The following is a 14,085-nucleotide window of genomic DNA, read 5'->3' on the forward strand; positions in this document are numbered from 1 at the left end:
ATCGTCCTAGTGACACCGTTTATTAAAAAAGATATAGACAAATGAATGTAGTACACTCACATAGTGTTAATAAAAACAAGCACATCCATAGAGGCTGTGGTTGCACTCCTGAGTCCAGAAATCCAAGCTGGATGTGAAGCAAATTGACAATCTCTGTCTGGATAGTCCACGGGCAGCTGCTGACAAACTGCATGAGATCCGCCCACTCTCCACTGACCACATGGTAGACCTGAAGAAGGAGGGCACACCCTCTGAAACGTGTAGTTTTAGCAAACATCAAGCGTCATTTATCAGCTGGCTTCTGAGGATCACGTGCACATGTCCTTATGTGGAGTCACTGCCTTCCAGGATCCTCGCTGAGTGTTGGCAGCTGCTCGTGGACTATCCAGACAGAGAATGTCGGTTCGCTTCACATCCAGCTTGGATTTCTGGACTCAGAAGTGCAACCACAGCCTCTATGGATGCGCTTGTTTTCATCAACACAATGTGAGTGTACTACATTCATTTGTCTATACCTTTTTAATAAACGGTGTCACACTAGGGCCGGTGCACGCTCTCTTTTACTCTTGTCTTTACACCACAATTTCTGCATGTGAGAAGCTACATTCAGGGGTGGTTGGATAACAGCTGGAGGGTCTCCCCATCAACGCAGTTCTTGTCTTCAAGTTCCGACACAAAGATGAATGTCACATCACGACCATCCTTAGGGACCCCTGCAACTGGACTTTGTTCCATCATTCATCTCTCTGAATAACTATAAATACCTAAGTACAGTATATGTGTACATATCCACCAGGATTCCAATTGGACCCTTTGCTATAATCTGTAAAATTAGAAATTAGTGGGTAATTTCCTTGGAAGGAAATCCCCTCTGTTCACAAATACCCTGTACTGGGTGAAGGCACTGCCAACTTTATTATCAAACCCGCTGTTCCCCTTAGCGAAGGTTCTGGTTCTCTTATTTACTTACAGGTTTAGTACAATATCCTGTTTGGTGAGTGTCATTTGTCATAACCCTCCCAAAAGATGGCTACAAATGGTTTTATTCCTCTGAGTTCAAGGCTCTTCTCTACCTCCTACATATACAGGTTACTAACAGTAACAAGTGATCCCATAGCAACTCTATATTTCTTTCTGTAGAAATTATTATTGTACTTAAAATACATGGTGTTGAGACAAGGGTCGAGCAAGGAAGATACTTGGTTGGACTAATATTTTGATATGTGTTCACACCTTCAGGAATGTGAACGAAGGATGTATACCTATATAGACTTACTGACACCAAAAGTGGGAATTTGTAACTAGAATAGGGTGTTTAACACAACTGTTACACCTCCAATCCTGTTCTTGCACAATCAACATCTGCCTTGACACATTCCATGATGGTTGTATTAAGGCATGTGTGCTCAACCTGTGGCCCTCCAGCTGTTGCAGAACTACAAGTTCCATGAGGCATTACACACTGTACTCCCAAAGGTAGAGGCATGATGGGAGTTGTAGTTCCACAACAGCTGGAAGGCCACAGGTTAAGAACGCATGTATTAAGGTGTCTGTGCTACCTGTGTGGATATGAATGTATGTTCCTGACACTAATTACAGCTGAAGAAGTAGATTGGATAATCTCTAAAACATCTTCAACATTACAGAACAAGTCCAGCAGAATGTGACTAACTACCACTAGCTAGTGTTATAGAAGATTTCCGTCAAAATACAATATAACTCTTCTCTACTATCAGAGGACTGCCAGGAGTGAGTCACAATTGGTTGGCGTTAATTGCGGCTTTCATTAATCTCTGGACCCTTCACCCGTGAATGACACACTCTCAGGTCGAATTTCATGTGATTGGGATCTTGATTGGATGCCTGTAGATATTCACCAATCACGTGAGGATTAACCCTTAAACCTTTGCTGCTGTGGATGAATAAACATGAGGATTTCTATAATCTCCTACCTGTAGTTATAGACCATGGTGAATTTTGGTCACGCTATATCCGATTTTTTCCAAAAACCCTTTCTATCTGCTTTTTAAGTGTATCTCTAGCATAAACCATTTTAGTTTTGGAAGGAATGTGGGATGGTTAGAACTCCCCAGTTTATATTGCTGTCTGTGTCCCCATTGGAATAAATTAATCTTCTCTATGTCTCCTGGTTGCTATTGTCCAGAGTAAACATGACACCAATAAAAAAAAAATTAATAGTTTTAATAGCAAAGAAAGACTACAAAAGCGATGGCGAATCTATGACATGTGCTCCACAGCTGGCACACGGAACCTCTCTGCTGGCACGCAAGCTAAGCCGCCGGATTGCTACCCAGGTCACATGGCCTCTAGCCGGGCCGCCTTGTGATTGGTGCGCTGAGACAGATGTGGATGGATTGAAAAACCCAGAGTGTGCAGTCCAGTCCATTGATTGCAAGTAGAGGGAGATCCTCTGCCATATCCTTCGGCCTGGAGCTTTGCTACAGCTGATCCCAATCACCACACTCAGCTGACAGCCATCACCAGCTCTATATAACGGGCGGGCAGGGAGGAAGGGGCAGTGCTGTGCTCAATGAAGAGTGTGCGCTGGTACGGCTCTACAGTGCAGAGATTTACCATGTAAGTTACTTCAGTTCTATAATCTGATGCTGGATGGGTCAATGTAGTCTGAGCAGTGCTGGGTGTCACTGCTGCCCCTGGAAGATGGGAATTATTGGGGGCTCAGAGCGCGCTGCACAGGTGAGAGGGGAGGGGGTGCTGCACCTGTCGTGGGAGGTGGGCCATTACTGTAGTGGACCGTGTGTGATCTTCTCCCGGGATCGGTGATATAGTGGGGTGAGCGGAGTTCTGTTCCCCCCCTTCTTCTCTGGATGCAGTCACATGACTTTTGTCACACCGCTCTGTACACCTGTTGTAGTTGGGACACTCTGGCTCAAAAAGGTTCACCATCACTGGGCTAGAATATATTTTAACATTTTATAGCTGTCTGCGCTCACTTTGGAGTATCTTTGTTAATTCCTGCCCCAGTGGCTACACACCATCCAACTAAAAAGTAAAAAATTGTCCATAGGTATCAATAAAAAATAGAAATATATATCACTTATTTCAAAAATCATCTGTTTATTAACGATCAGCATTTATTTGCTTGACAAATTTTTTGGTTGAGGCCACCAGCAGGTTGACCCAACCCTGGTGGTAACTCATGTGTACAATTCAGAGCATAGATATGGCTTCAAAGTTCACACTAAAGGTTCCCATGAGTATAAAGTAAATAAAATACATTGCTTTTCTTCAAATAAACATTTCACCTCTCAGTTTTAAACACCAGCACACAAGGTCGCCAGTTTTATGACCCCCTTTTAATAAAATTGAAAGCAAGTCCCATTTTTAGCAACCAGGCCAGTAAATTATCAACTAGGGGCCAACCTTACATTCAGACCCCACCCAAATCTTTTCACCCACAGCCTTAGTCCTCTGAAATGTCTCCCATTTTTCATCACCCTCACCTTCCAGGGAGTCCAAACGATGTACCTTCCCTGGGAAAAAGGAGCTTGGTTTGGAGATGTGTAAACACCAAAGCCCCTGATCTATTTTACATTCAAGAGGTTCTATCAGAAATGGCCATAGGATTTGTTTTAGAAGTGGTCATCCATGGCAAAATAAGGCAAGAGGTGATCACCCAGCAACAGATGGTTCCCTTCCTGCAGAGACAGAACCGAAACTTCAGCCAAAAAGCTAATGAATGGTGTAAAGGGAGGTCACAAATTACTTGGTGGTCACAGAAAATGAAGGAATCTTATTATAATAACAAGTTTGAATGGGTCCTCTCTTCTATGGGACCCCAGTCTCTTTGGACTGCCCACTGTAATCTCATTTCTTGTATAAATATGACGTGATCTCTTTTCTTGCAGGAAGGTGAGTTTATAGAGTTCTTAAGTCCTCTGTACAAGATACTATACTTTTTGTTGTGGGGTCTCATTAGTGGCAGAGCCTTGAAACCAGGTGCCTGCGTAGAACACCTGGTAACGATCCTTCCACATGACAAAGCAAGCAGCTAGGCAGACAAGGGACAGCAGTAAGTTCAGTGCGATTTGCAGAAGGACGAAGAGCTTCATAGTGCTGGTGACCATGTTGCAGTCCGCCACAGTCTGGTAAAGAAAAGTGCGGCTTAGTGGGTCGGAAGGGTCCAATGTGCACTGGCAGGAGTCCTCTGCCATCTTGCAGGAATATTGTGTGATGTTGGTGTAATGGTGAGCTGCAAAGGCCACGGCTAGAACACAGATGATAATGCCAAGGGCACTCAGAAGGAAATACAAGAGCTGGAAAAGAAAAAAAAGACAATCATTTAAAAAAAGAAGATTTATAAAACGTGGAGCAAAGAAAAATGTAACTTTTGCATGGTTAATTGATGAGGTTCCTTATTTTTTCTCAGATGGAAAGGGAATCTTCCATGTGACCTGCATAATAAACTCCTTGCCTGCCATCTGGGGTGGCCACATTACTGAAAACCACCAAGATCATGGACTAAAGAGCATACCTCTCAACATTTTCAGATGGGAATGAGGGACATCTACTAACAAATGTATGTAGGCATAGGACACGCCCCCTACCACACCCCCTTAAAGGACAATTAACCAAAAAAAAAAGGTTACTTAAATCCACAAGGACTTTTTTTACCACTACTATTCCTTTATATCGGCTTTTAAAATGTACAAATGCAGCAATATAGTAATTGGATGAAAGGTTTAGCACTGGGAAACACTTTTTGAAAGATAAAAATTGCATTTTATATACAACTATATAGATCAGACCAAAATGAGGAGGGACAGATGAGGTGGAATGAGGGACAGAGGGACATTTCTCCAAGTCAGGGACAGTCCCTCGAAATCAGGGACAGTTGGGAGCTATACAAAGAGTGTTTGCTGATGTTAGGCTACTTTCAGACTGGCTCGGGCGGGTGCCAGTGGTAAAGCCCCCCCCCCACTAGCAGCCAAAAAAGGGTTAAAACCACCCATAAAGCACCACTTTGCCAGTGGGTTTGCGGCGCTGCCCCATTGTTTCCATGGGTAGGGGTGCTTTAGGAGCGGTAAATACACCGCTCCAATAGCGCTGCAAAGATGCGGCTTGCAGGACTTTTTTGACGGTCCTGCATGCACACCGCTTTCACACTGGAGACACAGAAGAGGTGCTTTACAGGCGCTATACAGGCATTGTGCTTTACAGGCACTATACAGGTGCTGTGTGAAAGTAGCCTGAGGGTTTCCCCTTAAAGTAAAATATCTAATTGGTTTCTACAAGGAATAGCTCTATTTTACCTCTGATAAATCATTACACTTAGAGACAGTAGGTAAGTGGAGGGAAAGAGGAAGTGAGAAAAGAAGAGACATGGGATGCAGAAATAGAGAATGAGGAGAGACATAGAGTGTTAGGGGGTTAGATAGATAGATAGATAGATAGATAGATAGATAGATAGATAGATAGATAGATAGATAGATAGATACGTAGGTAAGAGAAAATGAGTGAAGAGATAGGAAGAATAGTTTATTATTAATATATAATATATGATGTAGGCATGAAGTATAATGGATTGTGTTATATATGGATTATTTTTGCACAAAACATTTTTGTTGCAATTTTGGAACATTAGGAATATTACATCTGAACTATATCTAGGCCCCTTTCACATGAGGTGGATCCACCCGAGCGGGATCCGTCTGCTCAGAGGGGATTTTTCCTCTGATCCCCGCTGAGCAGGTGGATGACTGGTCCTGTCCGCTCCGCTATGCAGAGTTGACAAGGACAGAGCACGGTTTCCTCTTTGGGGCAATCAGGTGGAAATAGGCTTTATGTCCATGTCTATACGATTGTTATCCGGCTCGCTGTATGGATGGCAAACGTATCGCAACACATGTCCGCTAACATCCGCCTCCCCATAGTGGGCAATGAGTGGCCTGAGTCCGCCTGAAAAACAGACAGGCAGACCTGATCGGTCCAATCGCGTGAAAGGGGCCTAATAGTGCAGAAGACTGAACGAAAAAAATAAACTACTAGTGTGTACTAGGCTTAAAGGCTTTAATCAAAGTCCATGTAATTCTACAAGCCCATGAGTAGTGGCACAGACTGCACAATACAATAGAAAATGTATGATGTTCTTTTGTTCTGTACTAGTGGGAGTCATTAAGTCATATTGTCCTTAAATGGTGTGGAGTGAATACCGCACTCCAGAAAAAATATTTCCCACCCCTCCTAAAGTTTAGCACCGCAAAATTCCAAATCGGTTAATAATGTCTTAGGACATGAAATGTGTATAAATGACATTTTTGTCTGAAAATTACTTCTCGGATAAGGTTTTATTACAAAGGTGACATTTTTTGGTCAACTGGTTTACTTACAAATCACTTCATTTCGGTGCCCCTGAGGGGAGATTTTAATACCGCTTGGTAGATTAAAGATTTATTTAATGACATAATAAAGTGAAACCATAAAATTCATTTAATTGGCAGGAGATTTTTTTTTTTTATAATACAAACCTGTCGTATGTGAAATAGCTACTTGTTCCCTATCTTGTCATCCTGATCCTCTAGCATCTTTACTAGGTATGGCACTGACCCAAATATGCCAATTCACTCTCCCAGGGGAAACACTTTACTCGTGCACAGATGAAGGGGTCCACTGGCCGGTGAAGTTTCTCCACTTTGGGGCACCAGTCATGCAGCGCTTACTACCTTGACCTCTGCTCACCAACTAAATGGATCAATAGGAATAAAGCATTTTGGGAGCACCCTGTCATTATTAGGTCCATAAACCTGACTATCTGATTTTACAATATCTTTGAAAACTGCCAACACTTATTAAAACTCAACTCCGGGCAAAAAAAAAAAAGTTTTCCCATGCAGTGAGGCCGTGACTGCACTGCATAAGGGTTAAATGCTTGTTTTTGTCTAGGGAAGAGGAGGAAGGAGATATACTTATCGAAACCTCCAATCCTCCTAGCACAAGACCGGTCTGGCACCCCATGCTCCAGCAGTCTTGATTTGTGGACTGTTTCTGGAGTCATCAAGCCCAAAGCAGGCTCCATAGACCAGGAACAGTCCACCGCTGGCCTGTGGGGGAGCACCGTTTTCCAGTGGAACGTAGGATTGAGTATAAGCTTTCTCTTCATCCCTAGACAAAATGAACAGCTGACCCATGCCATGCAGCCATGGCCCCACTGCATGGGAATTTTTTTTCTTGCCCGGAGTTGAGCTGTAGGTATTAAAGTCTAGCTGATGGCACACAAATTAAATGTTCGGTGAGTGATTCTACCTAGTAGTTTTGGAGGATGTAACTAAGGTTGAAGAAAGATTGTACACCAAAGTGGTAATGTGTGAACTGGCCAAATATATAGGTCATCCAATATAATGATCATCAAGTGCATGCAGGTGAGGACTAGGAACCTTTGGCCTGGAGGCAAAAACAACCAACTAGTCCTTTCATGGTATTGACAGATGTCTGTGGACTAAATGAAGTGTACCTTTCAAAGTGTGTATGGAACCTCATTGATTGGTGGGGCATTCTGAAAGGACGTGGTTTGCTGAGACACAAGTATCCAAGTTTCCATTGCAGCTCGTGGCATTGGGGGTTATTTACTAAAGGAAAATCCACTTTGCACTACAAGTGCACTGAAATTGCACTTGGAAGTGCAGTCGCTGTAGATCCGAGGGGGACATGCATGGAAAATAAAAAAACTGCATTTTAGCTTATGATAAAATCAGCAGAGCTTCCCCCCATTTCAGATCTACCCCTCAGATTTACAGCGACTGCACTTCCAAATGCACCTTCAGTGCACTTGTAATGCAAAGTGGATTTGCCTTTCGTAAAATAACCCCCATTCAGTCACATGACAGAGCTCTGCCATATGATGGCAGATCGAACATGGAGCAGGTAGCTATATAACACCCAGCATGTATCACTGACTGTGGGTCTTGCTATGATTGATATCTGGCTGATAAAGTATCTCCACTTTGGGGCACCAGTCATGCAAATCTTATAGGAACTGACTCGGTGGGAAAATGCACTTTGCCCTCAAGCCCAGTTCTCCACTGAGTGTAAGTGTGGGAGGGGGTTTCAGGATAGAGATCCATCATGAGAATCTGAAGATTGAAGGGTTGGATATATTACCAGCAAGAGGATTTGCTAATCACTATAAAAGAAAAAAACAATATACTCACTTAGCTCAATAAACTGGAAATGGGAGCACAAAAATGTAATAATACCATCATAAATGGAGCTTTATATTATTGTTCTCTCTGGGAAGGGCACGCAGGTGCCTTCTGTATACAGAGAGCACGGACTGTCAACAATAACCCAATAATAAAACTGTGATATAAACTAAGCAGAAAGAGAGAAAGAAAAAATCACTTTATACAGTGTCATAGCCCGCCTTGTGTTACCAGCTGACAAGTGGCTGTTTGGTGTAAGGACCATATAGCAGCTATAGGATCACCCTGCATTGGCTTTTTGCTGCTACAAAAAAATGAATTGCAGTCAGTGAAGGGCCTGCACACTTGGAAACATGTGTCAGTGCGCATGCGGGTGCTTTACATAACCCACAGTTTACCACTGCGTACAGCCACCTCTTCTAATGCATTTCAATGGGTGGCTGTACGTAGTGCCAGCGGGTCCTGGGAGTGTCATTACATAGGCACTCCATGCTGTACGGCCCTCTACACGAGACCACACTGGCCAGATTAACAAATACACAATATGAAAAAAGGCTAGAAAACGAATGCAGCCACCACATCTAAGAACTGACAAAGCTGCAACATTTTTGTGTTTGTGTTTAATACTACTTTGAAGATAAACTCCAGGCTGAAAAAGTCAAAAATAAAATGCAGCACGGTAATCATCATTAATACATAATTTTTTTTTTTTTAAAGCAGTATCTGAATGTGCTCTGGCATTAGTATTTTGCAGCTGCTCTACAGCAGAGCTCAGACTGGGAGAGGGAGACAAGCAACATAAGGAACCAGTCAGTTATGCTGCAGTGCAAGGAACAAGCTGATTGGAGGAAGAGATCGGAGAGATGAACTCATCCATCTTCTGCTTCTCCTTTCACTGTCCAGTTATAGGTGAGGTGAGCCACAAAACTTGCAAGTGTTGCTAACCTGTAGCGGAGAAAAATCCTACACTGTATTCTTCCCCGCCAGACAGAGTTATGCTGTGTGGCAGAGCTGATTAAAGTGCAATCTTTACCAAAAATCATGTTTTTAAATATTTAAATAGAAAATTAGTCCTCAGCAAACCTTTAACATGCATGAATCACATCAAGTTATTTTCTTATTATAGGATGAATTATTTGGATTCTTCTTACCTTCAAGGCAAACTGGCCGGATGTCTTCTCATCTGGCTGATATGGGAGGCAGAGCAATATCAAACCTAAAATGGCCACCACACTGACCTGAAAGAAAAAAGGATTCGCTTAAAGGAACAATCCACTCCTCTAAATAACGAAACTAGGCCTGTCTTATAACAGCAAGAATAAAGAAGACAATTTTTCTTCACAAAACACTATTTTGCTTATAATGAGAAGAAAAAGAATTTTGGGACTTTAAATGAGGCAGGAACCAAAGGCATAACTGCCTCCATCCCTATCATTGATTAAAATTGAGAGCAAGTGGTGGGACTTTATATGAAGCACACAGCAGTACAAAAGGAAGTCAAGTGACTGGGAAATACTGTTTATTCATGTTGTATAATCTAACATACAACTAAATGGGTATATAACCTCCAAAAGCATTTGATCATTTACAACATAAGTTACATAGTAGTCCTCACTCATTGGAACAGTATGCAACCTGGTAACAAACCTTTATATACAATTTTTTTCTTTTATTTACCTAAGTCAAATCAATGATCCTTTTGACCATTTAGAATTAATATTTTTTGTTTTTAGATATTTTACATGGTTTATGCTTCTGATGAGCGGCTATAAGGCCACGAAACGCGCCAAGCCTTACATTTTACTACCATTCTACCGTGGACCAATTTATATTTTCTACAGTTTTATTCTTGTCTATAATCATTCAGTATAGGAATTATGCTTATTCCTTTTTATTTTTCATTTTCTTTCTTTTTACCCCTCATTTTTTTGTTATATTTAGTTTTGTTTTTTATTTACCTATGTTTGTAAAAATGTATCTATTGCCTGTTCTACAACTGTTTCAATGAGTGCGGACTACTATGTAACTTATGTTGTAAATGATCAAATGCTTTTGGAGGTTATATACCCATTTAGTTGTATGTTAGATTATACAGCATGAATAAACAGTATTCCCAAGTCACTTGACTTCCTTTTGTGCTGCTGCGTGCTTCATATAAAGTCCCACCACTTGCTCTCAATTTTAACTTTTTTTGTTTATAGTCATAATCCTGAAACAAGCCACAAAAGTCAAAATTTGAACGTGCAAACTCTGTATAGCCTTCTTTATATTAACCAACATCTATGCAATGTGTAAGCCTATCTGGTGATATATAAATTGAATGGATTGTTTAAGAATGCCTTCACGCTGCACGGCAGTAAGAAATGTTAAAGAACATTTTACAGAAATTGTACAATGTGTGTGTGTGGTTAGTTAGTTAGTGGTTAGTGTTCCCCTTCTCTCTGCTTTATAAAAGATTTTAGAGAGAGGTGAAGGAGCTGGGCCAGCACAGACAGAAAATAGACACTCCTAAAAGAGGAGAGGGATATGGCATGAAAGGAGGGAGTGGGGCTATGCTAAGGTATTGAAACTTCCTGAAGAAGTTGAATTTTTTGGAAAAAAAAGCGGCAAGCAATTATGTGTCCAGAACAAATGTGCAAATTCAGATCCAAAACAACCACCGTGGACCCCCAATGGAGTATGCTTACCTCCCAAATGAGCCCTAATACATTAGGGCAACTGGAGCTTTATATAACCCGAAATTTGGATCAATAACTTGCAGGTAGATGCCTCAGTGTTTGATCAATGGATTTGATAACAAACACCACACAGTCAAACGCCACTCAAATAAGAGAAAAAAGCCTCATAGTGTAGACCGCATTAAAAATGTATTGATTTAAAACATACATGCATTCGCATTTACATTTGCATTCTCAACAGCAGGCGCATCAAAGTGCCAAGCCGTCACCTCCCCAGCACTAACCACTAATTAACTAAGAATTCTCTCTGTCCATGAAGTCCATGAAGCTTCGCCCTATGCGTTTTGTCAAATTGACGTTGTCAAGGGTACAGCCAAACACTAACCAGGAGGGAGATTTATATGTGGAAAGCTTCAGCTCCACCTCCGGCTCTATCACTACTACATTGCAGCCTAAGGATTTCTTGTTGCGCAAACTAATTGAATAAAATAATAATAATAATAAAAAAAACAATAAAACTAATATAAGCATTTAAAATACTTGATTTTTCTGTGCTTTTACCTGCAGTGGATATGTGAAGGCCCTAGTCTGCACCTGATTATGATATTACTCTGTGATCGGAACTTCAGATCAGATTGATGTTTGAGTCTCTATAAGTGTGCTACAATGGATACCTATATATTATTGTGTGGTGGGTATCTCAAAGGTCTATTTGCTATACCTATCCTTTATATCTGCAGTATATGCCTTCTATTAAGGTAGCTTCCTTCCTTCTCTGTGAACTTTAACAAACATATACTGGTAAATTTTCTTCTCAACTTTCAACAAACTGACATATAATCACACTATGCATTTATACCTCTGTGACAAGTGCCCTTTAAGGCAAACCTCGACGGCGTGTTTACAGTTCACATGTCCGGGATCCTGGATATTCCTGGTTAAACTACAACCCCGCCCTATGTACAAAGAACACGCATATTTCTGATGATAATTCGTGAACCAAGATGACCTCTCTCGTGTTGGCAGTCTGCTGACTCCCTTGTGACAAATTCAGAAATTCGACAAAACAATCACAACATCAACAACAAAAATGACTGAAAAGCAAAAAAAAAGGTAAAGGCAAATCAGGTTGTTTCATTCACCTCTCAACATGGTAGAAAGAAAAAAAGTGGAACGCTCTATGCTTCACCCAAATGGCACCAAACCCATTCTATTCCTAGTCAGAAAATTGAGACCAATAAAAACTAGCCATATGTGGAGTGATCTGATAATTTCCCAATTAAAAACAAATAATTTGATGACTGCTTAGTAAACGATTTGTAGAAATCACATGACTGAGGGACCCGCAGATTGCAGAGGCTCCGATTATGTATAAAACTTTACACACTTGACCAATACCCCCTTCCAAAATTACCAGATGACACATTATTTGGAGTCGAATGGCCATAGCAGCCTTTTACTAAAAAACATTAAATACAACATTCACAAGAAAACAAGTTCAATGCATATAATAGTCAATGCATAACAAATAAACCAACCTCAGCTTATGCCTGGTCTAAGGTCTTTGAAGGCCTATATAATCAGGATTAACTGGTTGTATCTACCACCCAATCAAAGGCCCCCAGCGGCAACTACATCAGCTCAGGGACAATTAAACACTTACGTACAACCAGATACAAAATAATTAATACCCCAATGTTACCACCGTATTGTTAGAAAGGGACACCCATACCTCAGATGGCCCCAACCTACAATTTACCACAGTTCGGAAGGGACACCCATACCTCAGATGGGCCCAACCCACAATTTACCACAGTTCAGAAGGGGCACCCCTACCTCAGATGGGCCCAACCTACAATTTATCACAGTTCGAAAGGGACACCCATACCTCGGATGGACCCAATCCACAATTTTCGCCAATTATTTAACCAGCGCCACCTTAAAAGACCCAATAGACCCCCTGCCTGCTGCTATGACAAGAAAATAAGGTCTAAGGTCTTTGAAAGCCTATATACTTACCATTAACGGGTTGTATCTGCCACCCAATCAAAGGCCCCCAGCCGCAGCTACACCAGCTCAGGGATAATTAAACACTTATGTACTACCAGATACAACCTAATTAATACCCAATGTTATCACCATATTGCTAGGAAGGTACACCCATACCTCAGATGGGCCCAACCTACAATTTTCAACAGTTAGGAAGGGACACCCATACCTCAGATGGGCCCAACCCACAATTTACCAAAGTTCAGAAGGGACACCCATACCTCAGATGGGCCCACTACAGGACACACCCTCTGCCTTGAACTCTTAAATCTGCTAAGTACACCCCTCACATTTTTGTAAATATTTTATTATATCTTTTCATGTGACGACACTGAAGAAATTACACTTTGCTATAATGTAAAGTATTGAGTGTATAGCTTGTATAACAGTGTACAGTCTGTCAGTGCGCAGACCATACACCGCACACTGCATCAAATTGGTCTACATGGCTGTCATCCCAGAAGGAAGCCTCTTCTAAAGTTGATGCACAAGAAAGCCCACAAACACTTTGCTGAAGACAAGCAGACTAAGGTTTTGGATTACTGGAATCGTGTCCTGTAGTCTGATGAGACCAAGATAAACGTATTTGGTTCAGATGGTGTCAAGTGTGTGTGCTGGCAACCAGGTGAAGAGTACAAAGACAAATGTGTCTTGCCTACAGTCAAGCATGGTGGTGGGAGTGTCATGGTCTGGGGCTGCATGAGTGCTGCCGGCACTGGGGAGCTACAGTTTCTTCTAGGGAACCATGAATGCCAACATGTACTGTGACATACTGAAGCAGAGCATGATCCCCTCCCTTCGGAGACTGGGCCGCAGGGCAGTATTCCAAACATGATAACGACCCCAAACACACCTCCAAGAAAACCACTGCCTTGCTAAAGAAGCTGAGGGTAAAGGTGATGGACTGGCCAAGCATGTTTCCAGACCTAATCCCTTTTGAGCATCTGTGGGACATCCTCAAATGAAAGGTGGAGGAGCGCAAGGTCTCTAACACCCACCAGCTCCACGATGTCATCATGGAGGAGTGAAAGAGGACACCAGTGGCAACCTGTGAAGCTCTGGTGAACTCCATGCCCAAGAGGGTTAAGGCAGTGCTGGAAAATAATGGTGGCCACACTAAATATTGACACTCTGAGCCCAATTTTGACATTTTCACTTAGGGGTGTACTCACTTTTGT

General features: G+C 41.8%; 1 protein-coding gene across 1 annotated transcript in view; it reads right to left on the reverse strand.

Moving 5' to 3' along the window:
- Window positions 1-3,079: 3,079 nt before the first annotated feature.
- Window positions 3,080-14,085, reverse strand: part of SSPN (sarcospan) — a 49,848-nt gene continuing 38,842 nt past the window's right edge. The window contains exons 2-3 of the mRNA XM_077469088.1: window positions 9,332-9,418; window positions 3,080-4,298 (exon numbers count right to left, since the gene is read on the reverse strand). Coding sequence (XP_077325214.1) covers window positions 3,933-4,298; window positions 9,332-9,418 — 453 coding nt within the window. The 3' untranslated portion in view covers window positions 3,080-3,932. The remainder of the gene's footprint in view (window positions 4,299-9,331; window positions 9,419-14,085) is intronic.

This window comes from Lithobates pipiens, unplaced genomic scaffold (genome assembly GCF_037356315.1).
Source record: "Lithobates pipiens isolate NorthernLeopardFrog02 unplaced genomic scaffold, aLitPip1_a1.2 Scaffold_8, whole genome shotgun sequence".
NCBI lineage: Eukaryota > Metazoa > Chordata > Amphibia > Anura > Ranidae > Lithobates > Lithobates pipiens.